This window comes from Panulirus ornatus, chromosome 46, assembly GCF_036320965.1.
Source record: "Panulirus ornatus isolate Po-2019 chromosome 46, ASM3632096v1, whole genome shotgun sequence".
Taxonomy (NCBI): domain Eukaryota; kingdom Metazoa; phylum Arthropoda; class Malacostraca; order Decapoda; family Palinuridae; genus Panulirus; species Panulirus ornatus.
In genome coordinates, this window is record NC_092269.1 from 25,699,088 (window position 1) to 25,717,298 (window position 18,211).

Here is an 18,211-nt window from a genome sequence, read left to right on the forward strand (position 1 = left end):
AAATCGTCCAAATGCCTCTCTCTTCTCTTTCACTAATAATCTTACTTCTTCATCCCACCACTCACTACCCTTTCTAATCTGCCCGCCTCCTACGCTTCTTATGCTACAAGCATCTTTTACGGAAGACATCACAGCTTCCCTAAATACATCCCATTCCTCCCCCACTCCCCTTACGTTCTTTGTTCTCACCTTTTTTTCCATTCTGTACTCAGAATGGTATTGGTACTTCCTCACACAAGTCTCCTCCCAAGCTCACTTACTCTCACCACTCTCTTCACCCAACATTCTGTCTTCTTTTCTGAAAACCTCTACAAATCTTCACCTTCGCCCCGAAAAGATAATGATCACACATCCCTCCAGTTGCACCACTCAGCACATTAACATCCAAAAGTCTCTCTTTCGCGTGCCTATCAATGAACACGAAATCCAATAATGCTTTCTCGCCATCCCTCCTGCTTACATATGTATACTTATACTTACATATGTATACTTATACCTACTTATATCTCTCTTTCTAAACCAGGTATTCCCAGTCACCAGTCCTTTTTCAGCACATAAATCTACAAGCTCTTCACTATTTACATTTACAACACTGAACATCCCATGTACACCAGTTATTCCCTCAACTGACACATTACTCACCTTTGCATTCAAATCACCCATCACTATAACCCGGACTCGTGCATCAAATCTACTAATACACTCACTCAGCTGCTCCCAAAAGACTTGCCTCTCATGATCTTTCTTGTCATGCCCAGGTGCATATGCACCAATAATCACCCCTCTCTTTCCATCCACTTTTACTTTTAGCCATATCAATCTAGAGTTTACTTTACACTCTATCACATACTTCCACCACTCCTGTTTCAGGAGTAGTGCTACTCGTTCCTTTGCTCTTGTCCTCTCACTATCTCCTGACTTTACTCCCAATATATTCTCAGACCACTCTTCCCCTTTACCATTGAGCTTCGTTTCACTCAGAGCCAAAAGATCCAGGTTCTATTCCTCAAACATACTACCTATCTCTCCTTTTTTCTCATCTTAGTTACATCCGCACACATTTAGACACCCTAGTCTGAGCCTTCGAGGAGGATGAGCACTCTCCGCGTGGCTCCTTCTTCTGTTTCCCCTTTTAGAAAGTTCAAATACAAGGAGGATAGGGTTTCCAGCCCCCCGCTCCCGTCCCCTTTAGTCGCGTCTACGACACGAGGAATGCGTGGGAAGTATTCTTTCTCCCCAATCCCCAATATATATATATATAATCCCCAATATATATGTATATATATATATATATATATATATATATATATATATATATATATATATATATATATATATATATATATATATATATATATATATTGGAAAGGATCACAATTTTGCGCGTGATCAAGATATTCCTATGAGTCCACGGGGAAAATGAGACACGAAAAGTTCCCAAGTGCACTTTCCTGTAATAATCACATCATCACGGGAGACACAAGAGAGAAATATAACAGTCAATTGATATACATCGAAGAGACGAAGCTAGGACGCCATTTGGTAAATATATATATATATATATATATATATATATATCTCATACAAACCTCCAACAGCCAGGATCGAACCCGGGACCCCTGTGCAAGAGGCAAGCATGCGAACCGCTAGGCTATGGGACTGTATTTTAGGAAACAGCTATTCGAAATACTAAGTACTCGAATACCCTTCGTCCGACAATGGTGAGCAACGGGGTCTTTACTGGTTATTTCCGAACAGACGCACATAGCCAGCTGATAGCGTTTTAGCGAACCTAACTGTACAACGCGGAGGTATATGAATACGAATAAAGTGCATATGAACGCGCACCTTCATAGAACATACAAACCTCCAACAGCCAGGATTGAACCCGGGACCCCTGTGCAAGAGACAGGCATGTAAACGCTAGGCTATGGGACTGTATTATAGGAAACAACTATTCGAAATACTAAGTACTCGAATACCCTTCTTCTCACAATCGTGAGCAACGAGGTCTATACTGCTTATTTCCGAAAAGACCCACATAGCCAGCTGATAGCGTTTTACCGAACCTAACTGTACAACGCGGAGGTATATGAATACGAATAAAGTGCAGATGAACGCGCACCTTCACGGAACATACAAACCTCCAACAGCCAGGATCGAACCCGGGACCTCTGTGCAAGAGGCAGGCATGCTAACGTTACGCTAGGCTATGGGACTGTATGATAGGAAACAACTATTCGAAATGCTAAGTACTCGAATACCCTTCGTCTCACAATGGTGAGCAACGGGGTCTATACTGGTTATTTCCGAACAGACGCACATAGCCAGCTGATAGCGTTTTACCGAACCTAACTGTACAACGCGAAGGTATATGAATACGAATAAAGTGCATATGAATGTAAGGCATGAGGATGTAAGGCATGTGTACGTGTAGGAAGAGAGGAAAGTGATTGGTTCTCAGTGAATGTAGGTTTGCGGCAGGGGTGTGTGATGTCTCCATGGTTGTTTAATTTGTCTATGGATGGGGTTGTTAGGGAGGTGAATGCAAGAGTTTTGGAAAGAGGGGCGTGTATGCAGTCTGTTATGGATGAGAGAGCTTGGGAAGTGAGTCAGTTGTTGTTCGCTGATGATACAGCGCTGGTGGCTGATTCATGTGAGAAACTGCAGAAGCTGGTGACTGAGTTTGGTAAAGTGTGTGAAAGAAGAAAGTTAAGAGTAAATGTGAATAAGAGCAAGGTTATTAGTTACAGTAGGGTTGAGCGTCAAGTCAATTGGGAGGTAAGTTTGAATGGAGAAAAACTGGAGGAAGTGAAGTGTTTTAGATATCTGGGAGTGGATTTGGCAGCGGATGGAACCATAGAAGCGGAAGTGAATCATAGGGTGGGGAAGGGGGCGAAAATTTTGGGAGCCTTGAAGAATGTGTGGAAGTGGAGAACATTATCTCGTAAAGCAAAAATTGGTGTGTTTGAAGTAATAGTGGTTCCAACAATGCTGCATGGCTGTGAGGCATGGGCTATGGATACACTAGTGTTGTGCGCAGAGGGGTGGATGTGCTGGAAATGAGATGTTTGAGGACAATGTGTGGTGTGAGGTGGTTTGATCGAGTAAGTAATGTGAGGGTAAGAGAGATGTGTGGAAATTAAAAGAGTGTGGTTGAGAGAGCAGAAGAGGGTGTTTTGAATTGGTTTGGTCACATGGAGAGAATGAGTGAGGAAAGATTGACAAAGAGGATATATGTGTCAGAGGTGGAGGGAACGAGGAGAAGTGGGAGACCAGATTGGAGGTGGAAAGATGGAGTGAAAAAGATTTCAGTGGTCGGGGCCTGAACATGCAGGAGGGTGAAAGGCGTGCAAGGAATAGAGTGAATTGGAACGATGTGGTATACCGGGGTCGACGTGCTGTCAATGGATTGAACCAGGGCATGTGAAGCGTCTGGGGTAAGCCATGGAAAGTTCTCTGGGTCCTGGATGTGGAAAGGGAGCTGTGGTTTCGGTGCATTATTACATGGCAGCTAGAGACTGAGTGTGAACGAATGGGGCCTTTGTTGTCTTTTCCCAGCGCTACCTCGCACACATGAGGGGGGAGGGGGTTGTTATTCCATGTGTGGCGAGGTGGCGATGGGAATGAATAAAGGCAGACAGTATGAATTGTTTACATGTGTATATATGTATATGTCTGTGTGTGTTTATATATGTGTACATTGAGATGTATAGGTATGTATATTTGCGTGTGTGGACGTGTATGTATATACATGTGTATATGGGTGGGTTGGGCCATTCTTTCGTCTGTTTCCTTGCGCTACCTCGCTAACGCGGGAGACAGCGACAAAGCAAAAAAAAAAAAATAGATAATAGATATGTATATATGTATATATATATGATATTTTATTTTTTTGCTTTGTCGCTGTCTCCCGCGTTTGCGAGGTAGCGCAAGGAAACAGACGAAAGAATGGCCCAACCCACCCCCATACACATGTATATACATACACGTCCACATACGCAAATATACATACCTACACAGCTTTCCATGGTTTACCCCAGACGCTTCACATGCCCTGATTCAATCCACTGACAGCACGTCAACCCCGGTATACCACATCGATCCAATTCAATCTTTTCCTTGCCCTCCTTTCACCCTCCTGCATGTTCAGGCCCCGATCACTCAAAATCTTTTTCACACCATCTTTCCACCTCCAATTTGGTCTCCCACTTCTCCTCGTTCCCTCCACCTCCGACACATATATCCTTTTGGTCAATCTTTCCTCACTCATTCTGTTCATGTGCCCAAACCATTTCAAAACACCCTCTTCTGCTCTCTCAACCACGCTCTTTTTATTTCCACACATCTCTCTTACCCTTACGTTACTTACTCGATCAAACCACCTCACACCACACATTGTCCTCAAACATCTCATTTCCAGCACGTCCACCCTCCTGCGCACAACTCTATCCATAGGCCACGCCTCGCATCCATACAAAATTGTTGGAACCACTATTCCTTCAAACATACCCATTTTTGCTATCCGAGATAATGTTCTCGACTTCCACACATTCTTCAAGGCTCCCAGGATTTTCGCCCCCTCCCCCACCCTATGATCCACTTACGCTTCCATGGTTCCATCCGCTGCCAAATCCACTCCCAGATATCTAAAAAACTTTACTTCCTCCAGTTTTTCTCCATTCAAACTTACCTTCCAGTTGACTTGACCCTCAACCCTACTGTACCTAATAACCTTGCTCTTATTCACATTTACTCTTAACTTTCTTCTTTCACACACTTTACCAAACTCAGTCACCAGCTTCTGCAGTTTCTCACATGAATCAGCCACCAGCGCTGTATCATCAGCGAACAACAACTGACTCACTTCCCAAGCTCTCTCATCCACAACAGACTTCATACTTGCCCCTCTTTCCAAAACTCTTGCATTCACCTCCCTAACAACCCTATCCATAGACAAATTAAACAACCATGGAGACATCACACACCCCTGCCGCAAACCTACATTCACTGAGAACCAATCACTTTCCTCTCTTCCTACACGTACACATGCCTTACAACCTCGATAAAAACTTTTTACTGCTTCTAACAACTTTCCTCCCACACCATATATTCTTAATACCTTCCACAGAGCATCTCTATCAACTCTATCATATGCCTTCTCCAGATCCATAAATGCTACATACAAATCCATTTGCTTTTCTAAGTATTTCTCACATACATTCTTCAAAGCAAACACCTGATCCACACATCCTCTACCATTTCTAAAACCACACTGCTCTTCCCCAATCTGATGCTCTGTACATGCCTTCACCCTCTCAATCAATACCCTCCCATATAATTTACCAGGATTACTCAACAAACTTATACCTCTGAAATTTGAGCACTCACTCTTATCCCCTTTGCCTTTGTACAATGGCACTATGCACGCATTCCGCCAATCCTCAGTCACCTCACTATGAATCATACATACATCAAATGACCTTACCAACCAGTCAATAATAGTCACCCCCTTTTTTAATAAATTCCACTGCAATACCATCCAAACCTGCTGCCTTGCCGGCTTTCATCTTCCGCAAAGCTTTTACTACCTCTTCTCTGTTTACCAAATCATTTTCCCCAACCCTCTCACTTTGCACACCACCTCGACCAACACACCCTATATCTGCCACTCTATCATCAAACACATTCAACAAACCTTCAAAATACTCACTCCATATCTTTCTCACATCACCACTACTTGTTATCACCTACCCATTTGCGCCCTTCACTGAAGTTCCCATTTGCTCCCTTGTCTTACGCACTTACGGACTTACGCACTCCTTCCAGAACATCTTTTTATTCTCCCTAAAATTTAATGATACTCTCTCACCCCAACTCTCATTTGCCCTCTTTTTCACCTCTTGCATATATATATATATATATATATATATATATATGATTTTTTTCTGAAAGGAAAGCTCCTACGTTGGTTTTTATTCCTGCCGGCCAGGGTATGCTTCAGAACGAGGGATGCTTGCAGTTAATTACTGAAAGTCTAATTTTCTTGAAGAGCTTTTAAATACTTACATTGGAACTACGATAGAAGAATAGATGATTTTACACAAGAAAATGAAAAAAGTATCTTCCCGGATGTGAACGATAACTATGGTCATGACGGATCAGTGCGACATGTGTTGTATCGGTAGGTTGGCAAGCATAATTGTGAGGGAAATGTATTAAAATATCTACAGTATTTATAATTATGTACATCTAGATATGACATCAGTCTAACGTGTACTATGGTAAATGGCAGAAAATTTGTCTTGTGATCGATATGTTAAAATATCACGAGAAAAGGGCTATCAGTGTGAGGCCAGATCTATGGGCGTTTTTATAAATCCTTCGTCTGTGATGTCATATCATTTCACACAAAAATCTATTCGGTTTTTTCTTTTCTTTCACCGTGCGTACGTACATCCACGAACATAGATCGAGGATAACTGGAAAATTCAAGGTTTCGACGATAGTTGCTAGCTTCCATTGCAGCAGAGATCATAGTGAAGAATGAATTCATTGTCTCAGTAACTTAACTGGTATTGCTTTCATCAATTTCACCGTCGTATATCCTGCAGTAGTGAACTGGTAGCTCCTGCTACCCTGTCTGTCACGCCTGGTCTGTCACAAGCGGTTGCTACAGCTGAGAGATTAGAAGTCAATTTCTTTTTATTGAAATTTCTCTTGGTACCAGGAGGAGGTAACTCTGTTTCTTATAGTTGAGTTTGTCTCAGATTCTGAAGGTGAAGGAAGAACCACGAGAGATGAAGATGATTATCTTGTTTATGTTTATCCTTATTATTGCGTTCAGACCTTTTCCTGACCCTTAAGTTTTCATGACGGTCTACACCTCCAGTTGTCATCTCTCTCTCTCTCTCTCTCTCTCTCTCTCTCTCTCTCTCTCTCTCTCTCTCTCTCTCTCTCTCTCTCTCTCTCTCTCTCTCTCTCTGACCTTTGATCAGATATTCATGTTTATTTCTAGAAACTTTATAGCATGACAATACAAGAGTTCACGTCTGGACATTTACAGGCAGCAATATCAAAAAGACCGCTTTTACTGGGTTCTGAAATTTATTGAGCTTCACTTGATATTAGACGGACAGTATCTTTCATATGTTTAGAGTGATGTAAAAGTTTCTCATGTTTGTGTGATAATTATTGATCATATCTTTAATAAGATTTTTTGATTACAATAGGAATTAATGCTGACTCAGATTTACATAACGAAGTTACTAACTACATCACGAATACATGAAAATGCTTGTTCCTTTGAAGCAGAGAATAATAAGTTTCCTCCAACTGACATGCTTTCATCAAATCTTCATATGTTGGTTGCACAGTTTACTTCAGTTGTTCTGGCTGACCAAATACTGGGCACTTAGTTGCTTGCCTCGTACTGTGGCTGATGAAAATAAACATATGATATGACACTATTCCTCGAAGATCACTCAAATGTGACTGGGAGATGAGCTGTCCCTCTGTTGGTTAGGCCAATGAAATCCGAGCTATTATGCACTTATCATGTGATCAACATGAAACATGCGGATGAACAGCACATAATTGGCTAGTTTCTATGAGGAAATAATGTTCTGTGCTTGAAAGACGTTTGCTATAACAGTTTAACGGGAAACTACTGAATCTGGGATAAACACTAGATTTTGCGCTGATGGGTGAAATAATAATCTATCGCTTTCATCATTCATGGATTAGATAAGTTGTTGAAATATTTGTCTTTAAACTTTTCGCAATATTCAGATGTATCTAAAACGTCATTACTATAGCACCTACAGTTGAAAACTACAGCAATTATAATATCATATAATTTCCTTTGGATCTGAAGCAGTTATTCAATTACTTTCAGATTTCAGAAATACTTTATTGAAGTGTATTTGTATAAAATTAACCCTGCTTCACTTACGAATAAACAGATTTTCAGCTTTAGATTTCTTTTATAAGTACGCGTTTTTAATTCCTTATCTATGAATTTTGATCTCGAGGGAGCTAAAGATGTTTGGCGAAGAAAACCCATATTTTTCTTCTTGCAGAATTTTTTTTCTTATGAATCCACAACTTTCCCCTCTACTTCCATGTGATCCACCTTACCTATGTATGCCTACCTTACTGACAGGTCTGTCAACCATTGGCTACGGTGGATACGTCGTCTAGTGGACTGTGTTCTCAGACAGTCTGACTGAGCAAGAGAGGGACAACCGAGCATGGTCCCAGGCTGAACTGTGGATGATTGAGTGTTGGAGGGAAAGAACTTCACTAAGTGAAATATTTTTCGATGTCACCTTTACTAAGTTCAAGTTTGGCTAAAGCATTAGCTTTGTCATGCTCACGGAGGCCTATATTTAGGGACAGATCTAAACAAACCCTGTAATGAACCTCGCAACACCTTATTGTTGATAACACCTGGAACTTTAAGTTTGGATCCATTTTTTGCATCTATTCGGTAAAACAGACCACATGGAACTATGCAATGTATGTACTAAAATACGAATTGTAACATCTTATGTAATATCAACCCGCTAGGGTCTGACTAAGACCCTTTGTGACCCCTATAAACCTTTTGCGCTACCGCTCACAGGATGAGCATGGGGTGCCCAGTGAATTTTACCTGGGACACCGGCACAGATCACAAGTGAAATATGCGACTAACGTGTAATCTTGTTCCCGCAGGAGGACCTCCAGTGATCAAGGAACATCCCACTAGCATTGTGGCTCGCCGGAACGATCCCGCCACCCTGAACTGTGCCGCCTCAGAGGCCGCCAACATCAAGTGGTTTCGTGACGGTGAGGAGGTGGCCACTTCGCAGCAAGACTCCCGCTCCCACCGGTTTCTCCTGCCCTCAGGGTCCCTCTTTTTCCTCCGTGTCACGACCACCAAGAGGGACAGCGACGCCGGCACATATTGGTGCGTTGCTTCCAATAGATATGGCGCCACGCGATCCCATAACGCGACGCTGACCGTTGCTATGATCGCGTACGACTTCCAGAGGCAAGCGGAGCCTGTAGTAAAGACTCGCGTCGGCTCCTCGCTGGTTTTGCCCTGCCGGCCACCTAAGGGCTCTCCGCCACCGGAGCTGAGCTGGTTGAGGGACGGCCATCAGGTGACTAACTCGAGCCGCGTCGCCGTCATTGAAGCGGGCGACCTGGTCATCACCGAGGCCACCCAGGAAGACAGCGCCACCTATGTGTGTCTTGCCCGCAACGCCGCAGGTGTTAGGGAATCCTCGCCCTCACAGCTCATCGTCATGAGTAAGTTTTCTGGTCTCAAGCACAGTTCGATCGTGGTGTTCTCCACACCATGCGTAATCGAGCGAAGAACAACGCAGGTTCCTCGGTACTAAATAAGTGGATAGAAATGTGCATAAGCCCTAGTTTGTAATACATTTGCAATACTTAGACTTATTAGAGTATCTTAGGTGATGTTAGCTGATAGCAAGGTCCCTTTCCTAAACACTGACGTCCCCTATATAGGAAGTAATGCCAACACCATATGCTACATACACACGGAAGCAGAGGTCACGTTCACTGTCTATCCGGCAGAAGGTATGAAAAAAAAGGACTACTGTCTCCTTTTCACAACAGTATGACAACGCAGGGTCGCTCCATACACTACATATAAGTCCATCATCACTTAATGGAATAAGTTACAGTCTGGGATGGTGCTAATAAGATCTCATTACTGCTTATAAGATGTCATTACGTACATTTGTCATGGCCCATAAGCAAATATTTATATTAATCGGAGGCAGCCTTCCTCTTGCATATAACCAGCAGTTTTAAACGATGGTATCTGTTACCTTTCCATTGGATACACTATTTTTTTCCACCTTCACGTTCATGAAATTACGGAAAATTGCTAGATCTGCTAAATTTAGCGTTACAGGTCAGAAATATATATATATATATATATATATATATATATATATATATATATATATATATATATATATATATATATTTTTTTTTTTTTTTTGCTTTGTCGCTGTCTCCCGCGTTTGCGAGGTAGCGCAAGGAAACAGACGAAAGAAATGGCCCAACGCACCCCCATACACATGTATATACATACGTCCACACACGCAAATATACATACCTACACAGCTTTCCATGGTTTACCCCAGACGCTTCACATACCTTGATTCAATCCACTGACAGCACGTCAACCCCGGTATACCACATCGCTCCAATTCACTCTATTCCTTGCCCTCCTTTCACCCTCCTGCATGTTCAGGCCCCGATCACACAAAATCTTTTTCACTCCATCTTTCCACCTCCAATTTGGTCTCCCTCTTCTCCTCGTTCCCTCCACCTCCGACACATATATTCTCTTGGTCAATCTTTCCTCACTCATTCTCTCCATGTGCCCGAACCATTTCAAAACACCCTCTTCTGCTCTCTCAACCACGCTCTTTTTATTTCCACACATCTCTCTTACCCTTACGTTACTTACTCGATCAAACCACCTCACACCACACATTGTTCTCAAACATCTCATTTCCAGCAAATCCATCCTCCTGCGCACAACTCTATCCATAGCCCACGCCTCGCAACCATACAACATTGTTGGAACCACTATTCCTTCAAACATACCCATTTTTGCTTTCCGAGATAATGTTCTCGACTTCCACACATTCATCAAGGCTCCCAGAATTTTCGCCCCCTTCCCCACCATATGCTCCACTTCCGCTTCCATGGTTCCATCCGCTGCCAGATCCACTCCCAGATATCTAAAACACTTCACTTCCTCCAGTTTTTCTCCATTCAAACTCACCTCCCAATTGACTTGACCCTCAACCCTACTGTACCTAATAACCTTGCTCTTATTCACATTTACTCATAACTTTCTTCTTTCACACACTTTACCAAACTCAGTCACCAGCTTCTGCAGTTTCTCACATGAATCAGCCACCAGCGCTGTATCATCAGCGAACAACAACTGACTCACTTCCCAAGCTCTCTCATTCCCAACAGACTTCATACTTGCCCCTCTTTCCAAAACTCTTGCATTCACCTCCCTAACAACCCCATCCATAAACAAATTAAACAACCATGGAGACATCACACACCCCTGCCGCAAACCTACATTCACTGAGAACCAATCACTTTCCTCTCTTCCTACACGTACACATGCCTTACATCCTCGATAAAAACTTTTCACTGCTTCTAACAACTTGCCTCCCACACCATATATTCTTAATACCTTCCACAGAGCATCTCTATCAACTCTATCATATGCCTTCTCCAGATCCATAAATGCTACATACAAATCCATTTGTTTTTCTAAGTATTTCTCACATACATTCTTCAAAGCAAACACCTGATCCACACATCCTCTACCACTTCTGAAACCACACTGCTCTTCCCCAATCTGATGCTCTGTACATATATATATATATATATATATATATATATATATATATATATATATATATATATATATATATATATATGTGTGTGTGTGTGTGTGTGTGTGTGTGTGTGTGTGTGTATGTGTGCTTGTGTGTGTGTGTGTTATTGGATTATGTGTTAATTGATAGGCGCGCGAAAGAGAGACTTTTGGATGTTAATGTGCTGAGAGGTGCAACTAGAGGAATCTCTGATCATTATCTTGTGGAGGCGAAAGTGAAGATTTGTAAAGGTTTTCAGAAAAGAAGAGATAATGTTGGGGTGAAAAGAGTGGTGAGAGTAAGTAAGCTTGGGAAGTACCAGGAGAGACTGAGTACAGAATGGGAAAAGGTGAGAACAAAGGGCGTAAGGGGAATGGGGGAGGAATGGGATGTATTTAGGGACACGGTGATGGCTTGCACAAAAGATGCTTGTGGCATGAGAAGCGTGAGAGGTCGGCAGATTAGAAAGGGTGGTGGGATGAAGAAGTAAGATTATTATTGAAAGACAAGAGAGAGGTATTTGGACGATTTTTGCAGCGAAAAAATGCAAATGACTGGGAGATGTATAAAAGAAAGAGGCAGGAGGTAAAGAGAAAGGTGCAAGAGGTGAAAAAGAGGGCAAATGAGAGTTGGGGTGAGAGAATATCATTAGATTTTAGGGAGAATAAAAAGATGTTTTGGAAGGCGGTAAATAGAGTGCGTAAGACAAGGGAAAAAATGGGAACATCAGTGAAGGGGGTTAATGGGTAGGTGATAACAAGTAGTGTTGATGTGAGAAGGAGATGATGTGAGTATATTGAAGGTTTGTTGAATGTGCTTGATAATAGAGTGGCAGATATAGGGTGTTTTGATCGAGGTGGTTAGGGAGAATGATTTGGAAAACCGAAAAGAGGTAGTAAAAGCTTTGCGGAAATTGAAAGCCGACAAGGCAGCGGGTTTGGATGGTATTGCAATGGAATTTTTTAAAAAAGGGGTGACTGTATTGTTGACTAGTTGGTAAGATTGTTTAATGTATGTATGACTCATGGTGAGGTGCTTGAGAATTGGCGGAATGCTTGCATAGTGCCATTGTACAAAGGTCAAGGGGATAAAAGCGAGTGCTCAAATTACAGAGGTATAAGTTTGTTGAGTATTCCTGGGAAATTATATGGGAGGGTATTGATTGAGAGGATGAAGGCATGTACAGAGCATCAATCAGACTGGGGAAGAGCAGTGTGGTTTCAGAAGTAGTAGAGGATGTGTGGATCAGGTGTTTGCTTTGAAGAATGTATGTGAGAAATGCTGAGAAAAGCAAATGGATTTGTATGTAGCATTTATGGATCTGGAGAAGGCATATGATAGAGTTGATAGAGATGCTCTGTGGAAGGTATTAAGAACATATGGTGTGTGAGGCACGTTGCTAGAAGCAGTGAAAAGTTTTTATCGAGGATATAAGGCATGTGTACGTGTAGGAAGAGTGGAAAGTGATTCGTTCTCAGTAAATTTGGGTTTGCAGCAGGGGTGCGTGATGTCTCCATGGTTGTTTAATTTGTTTATGGACGGGGTTGTTAGCGAGGTGAATGCAAGAGTTTTGGAAAGAGGGGCAAGTATGCAGTATGTTGTGGATGAGAGAGCTTGGGAAGTGAGTCAGTTGTTGTTCGCTGATGATACAGCGCTGATGGCTGATTCGTTTGAGAAACTGCAAAAGCTGATGAATGAATTTGGTAAAGTGTGTGAAAGAAGAAAGCTGAGAGTAAATGTGAATAAGAGCAAGGTTATTAGGTACAGTAGGGTTGAGGGACAAGTCAATTGGTAGATTTGAATGGAGAAAAACTGGAGGAAGCGAAGTGTTTTAGATATCTGGGAGTGGATTTGGCAGCGGATGGAACCATGGAAGCGGAAGTGAATCATAGGTTGGGGGAGGGGGCGAAAGTCCTGGGAGCGTAGAAGAATGTGTGGAAGTCGAAAACGTTGTCTTAGAGATCAAAAATGAATATGTTTGAAGGAATAGAGGTTCCAACAATGATATATGGTTGCGAGACGTGGACTATGGATAGAGTTGTGCGAAGGAGGGTGAAAGTGCTGGAAATGAGATGTTTGAGGACAATATGTGGTGTGAGGTGGTTTGATTGAGTAAGTAATGAAAGTCAGAGAGATGTGTGGTAATATAAAGAGAGTGGTTGAGATAGCAGAAGAGGGTGTTTTGAAATGGTTTGGTAACAGGAAGAGAATGAGTGAGGAAAGATTGACCAAGAGGATATATGTGTCGGAGGTGGAGGGAACGAGGAGAAGTGGGAGACCAAATTGGAGATGGAAAGATGGAATGAAAAAGATATTTAGTGATCGGGCCTGAACATGCAGGAGGGTGAATGGCGGGCAACGAATAGAGTGAATTGGAACGATGTAGTATACCGGGATCGACATGCTGTCAATGGATTGAATCAGGGCATGTGAAGCGTTTAGGGTAAACCATGGAAAGTTTGGTGGGGCCTGGATGTGGAAAGGGAGCTCTGGTTTCGGTGCATTATACATGACAGCTAGAGACTGAGTGGGAACGAATGTGGCCTTGATTGTCTTTTCCTAGCGCTACCTCGCGCACATGCAGGGAGAGGGGATTGTTATTTTATGTGTAGCGGGATGGCGACGGGAATGAATAAGGGCAGACAGTATGAATTATATACATGTATATAAAGTTAAGAGTAAATGTGAATAAAAGCACGGTTATTAGGTACAGTAGGGGTGAGGGTCAAGTCAATTGGGAGGTAAGTTTGAATGGAGAAAAACTGGAGGAAGTAAAGTGTTTTAGATATCTGGGAGTGAATCTGGCAGCGGATGGAACCATGGAAGCGTAAGTAAATCATTGGGTGGGGGAGGGGGCGAAAATCCTGGGAGCCTCGAAGAATGTGTGGAAGTCGAGAACATTATCTCGGAAAGCAAAAATGGGTATGTTTGAAGGAATAGTGATTCCAACAATGTTGTATGGTTGCGAGGCGTGGGCTATGGATACAGTTGTGCGCAGGAGGGTGGATGTGCTTGAAATGAGATGTTTGAGGACAATATGTGGTGTGAGGTGGTTTGATCGAGTAAGTAATGTAAGGGTAAGAGAGATGTGTGGAAATAAAAAGAGCGTGGTTGAGAGAGCAGAAGAGGGTGTTTTGAAATGGTTTGGGCTCATGGAGAGAGTTAGTGAGGAAAGATTGATTAAGAGGATATATGTGTCGGAGGTGGAGAGAACGAGGAGAAGTGGGAGACCAAATTGGAGGTGGAAAGATGCAGTGAAAAAGCTTTTGAGTGATCGGGGCCTGAACATGCAGGAGGGTGAAAGGCGGGCAAGGGATAGAGTGAATTAGATCGATGTGGTATACCGGGATCGACGTGCTGTCAATGGATTGAATCAGGGCATGTAAAGCGTCTGGGGTAAACCATGGAAAGTTTTGTGGGGCCTGGATGTGGAAAGGGAGCTGTGGTTCCGGGCATTATTGCATGACAGCTGGAGACTCAGTATGAGCGAATGGGGCCTATGTTGTCGTTTCCTGACGCTGCATCGCGCACATGAGGCGGGAGGGGGATGTTATTCCGTGTGTGGCGGGGTGGCGATAGGGGTGAGTAGGGGCAGACAGTGTGAATTGTGTGCATTTGTGTATATGTGTGTGTCTGTGTGTGTATACATGTGTGTACGTTCGGATGTGTGGGTGTGTATGTTTGTGTGTGTGGACGTGTGTGTGTGTGCATGTGTGTGGGGGTAGGTTGGGCCATTTCTTTCGTCTGTTTTCCTTGCGCTACCTTGCAGGCGCGGGAGACAGCGACAAAGCAAAATAAATAAATAAATAGATAAATATATATATATATATATATATATATATATATATATATATATATATATATATATATATATATATATATATATATATATATATATATATATATAGATATCTGGGAGTGAATCTGGCAGCGGATGGAACCATGGAAGCGGAAGTGGATCATAGGGTGGGGGAGGGGGCGAAAATTTTGGGAGCCTTGAAAAATGTGTGGAAGTCGAGAACATTATCCCGGAAAGCAAAAATGGGTATGTTTGAAGGAATAGTAGTTCCAACAATGTTGTATGGTTGCGAGGCGTGGGCTATGGATAGAGTTGTGCGCAGGAGGATGGATGTGCTGGAAATGAGATGTTTGAGGACAATGTGTGGTGTGAGGTGGTTTGATCGAGTAAGTAACGTAAGGGTAAGAGAGATGTGTGGAAATAAAAAGAGCGTGGTTGAGAGAGCAGAAGAGGGTGTTTTGAAATGGTTTGGGCACATGGAGAGAATGAGTGAGGAAAGATTGACCAAGAGGATATATGTGTCGGAGGTGGAGGGAACGAGGAGAAGAGGGAGACCAAATTGGAGGTGGAAAGATGGAGTGAAAAGGATTTTGTGTGATCGGGGCCTGAACATGCAGGAGGGTGAAAGGAGGGCAAGGAATAGAGTGAATTGGAGCGATGTGGTATACAGGGGTTGACGTGCTGTCAGTGGATTGAATCAAGGCATGTGAAGCGTCCGGGGTAAACCATGGAAAGCTGTGTAGGTATGTATATTTGCGTGTGTGGACGTGTGTATGTACATGTGTATGGGGAGGGTTGGGCCATTTCTTTCGTCTGTTTGCTTGCGCTACCTCGCAAACGCGGGAGACAGCGACAAAGTAAAAAAAAAAAAAAAAAAAATATATATATATATATATATATATATATATATATATATATATATATATATATGTGTATATATATATATATATATATATATATATATATATGTACATATGGCCCAACCCACCCACATACACATGTATATACATACACGTCCATAACACGCAAATATACATATCTATACATCTCAGCATATTCACATATATACACACACAGACATATACATATATACACATGCACATAATTCATACTGTCTGCCTTTAATTCATTCCCATCGCCACCTCGCCACACATGAAATAACCACCCCCTCCCCCCCGTGAGGTAGCGCTAGGAAAAGACAATAAAAGCCTCTTTCGTTCACATTCGTTCTCTAGCTGTCATGTAATAATGCACCGAAACCACAGCTCCCTTTCCACATCCAGGCCCCACATAACTTTCTATGGTTTACCCCAGACGCTTCACATGCCCTGGTTCAAGCCATTGAAAGCATGTCGACCACGGTATACCACATCGTTCCAATTCACTCTATTCCTTGCACGCCTTTCATCCTCCTGCAGGTTCAGGCCCGATCACTCAAAATCTTTTTCACTGCATCTTTCCGCCTCCAATTTGGTCTCCCACTTCTCCTCGTTCCCTCCACCTCTGACACGTATATCCTATTTGTCAGTCTTTCCTCACTCATTCTCTCCAAGTGACCAAACCATTTCAAAACACCCTCTTCTGCTCTCTCAACCACACTCTTTTTATTACCACATATCTCTCTTACCCTATTATTACTTACTCGATCAAACCACCTCACACCACATATTGTCCTCAGACATCTCATTTCCAGCACATCCACCCTCCTCCGCACAACTCTCTCCATAGCCCACGCCTCGTAACCACATAAAATTGTTGGAAGCACTATTCCTTCAAACATACCCATTTTTGCTTTCCGAGATAATGTTTTCGACTTCCACACATTCTTCAACGCTCCTAGGACTTTCGCCCCCTCCCCTACCCTATGATTCACTTTCGCTTCCATGGTTCCATCCGCTGCCAAATCCACTCCCAGATATCTAAAACACTTCACTTCCTCCAGTTTTTCTCCATTCAAACTCACCTCCCAATTGACTTGACCCTTAACCCTACTGTACCTAATAACCTTGCTCTTATTCACATTTACTCTTAACTTTCATCTTTCACACACTTTACGAAATTCAGTCACCAGCTTCTGCAGTTTCTCATACGAATCAGCCACCAGCAAACAACAAATGACTCACTTCCCAAGCTCTCTTATCCATAACAGACTGCATACTTGCCCCTCTTTCCAAAACTCTTGTATTCACCTCCCTAACAACCCCATCCATAAACAAATTAAACAACCATGGAGACATCACACACCCCTGACGCAAACCTACATTCACTGAGAACCAGTCACTTTCCTCTCTTCCTACATGCACACATGCCTTACGTCCTCGATAAAAACTTTTCACTGCTTCTAACAACTTGCCTCCCACACCATATATTCTTAATACCTTCCACAGAGCATCTCTATCAACTCTATCATAAGCCTTCTCCAGATCCATAAATGCTACATACAAATCTATTTGCTTTTCTAAGTATTTCTCACATACATTCTTCAAAGCAAACACCTGATCCACACATCCTCTACCACTTCTGAAATCACACTGCTCATCCCCTATCTGATGCTCTATACATGCCTTCACCCTCTCAATCAATACCCTCCCATATAATTTTCCAGGAATACTCAACAAAGATATACCTCTGTAATTTGAGCACTCACTTTTATCCCCTTTGCCTTTGTACAATGGCACTATGCAAGCATTCCGCCAATCCTCAGGCACCTCCCTATGAGTCATACATACATTAAATAACCTTACCAACCAGTTAAAAATAGTCACCCCCTTTTTTAATGAATTCCACTGCAATACCATCCAAACCCGCTGCCTTGCCGGCTTTCATGTTCCGCAAAGCTCTCACTACCTCTTCTATGTTTACCAAATCATTTTCCCTAACCCTCTCACTTTGCACACCACCTCGACCAAAACACCCTATATTTGCCACTCTATCATCAAACACATTCAATAAACCTTCAAAATACGCACTCCATCTCCTT

The 18,211-nt window shown here is 42.6% G+C and overlaps 1 protein-coding gene across 1 annotated transcript in view; it reads left to right on the plus strand.

Annotated features, from left to right (window-relative positions):
- The window catches only part of LOC139763338 (roundabout homolog 1-like), a 192,274-nt gene that overhangs the window by 135,594 nt on the left and 38,469 nt on the right, over positions 1 to 18,211 (plus strand). Inside the window, exon 5 of the mRNA XM_071689358.1 lies at positions 8,719 to 9,297. Within this exon, the coding sequence (XP_071545459.1) occupies positions 8,719 to 9,297 (579 nt within the window). The remainder of the gene's footprint in view (positions 1 to 8,718; positions 9,298 to 18,211) is intronic.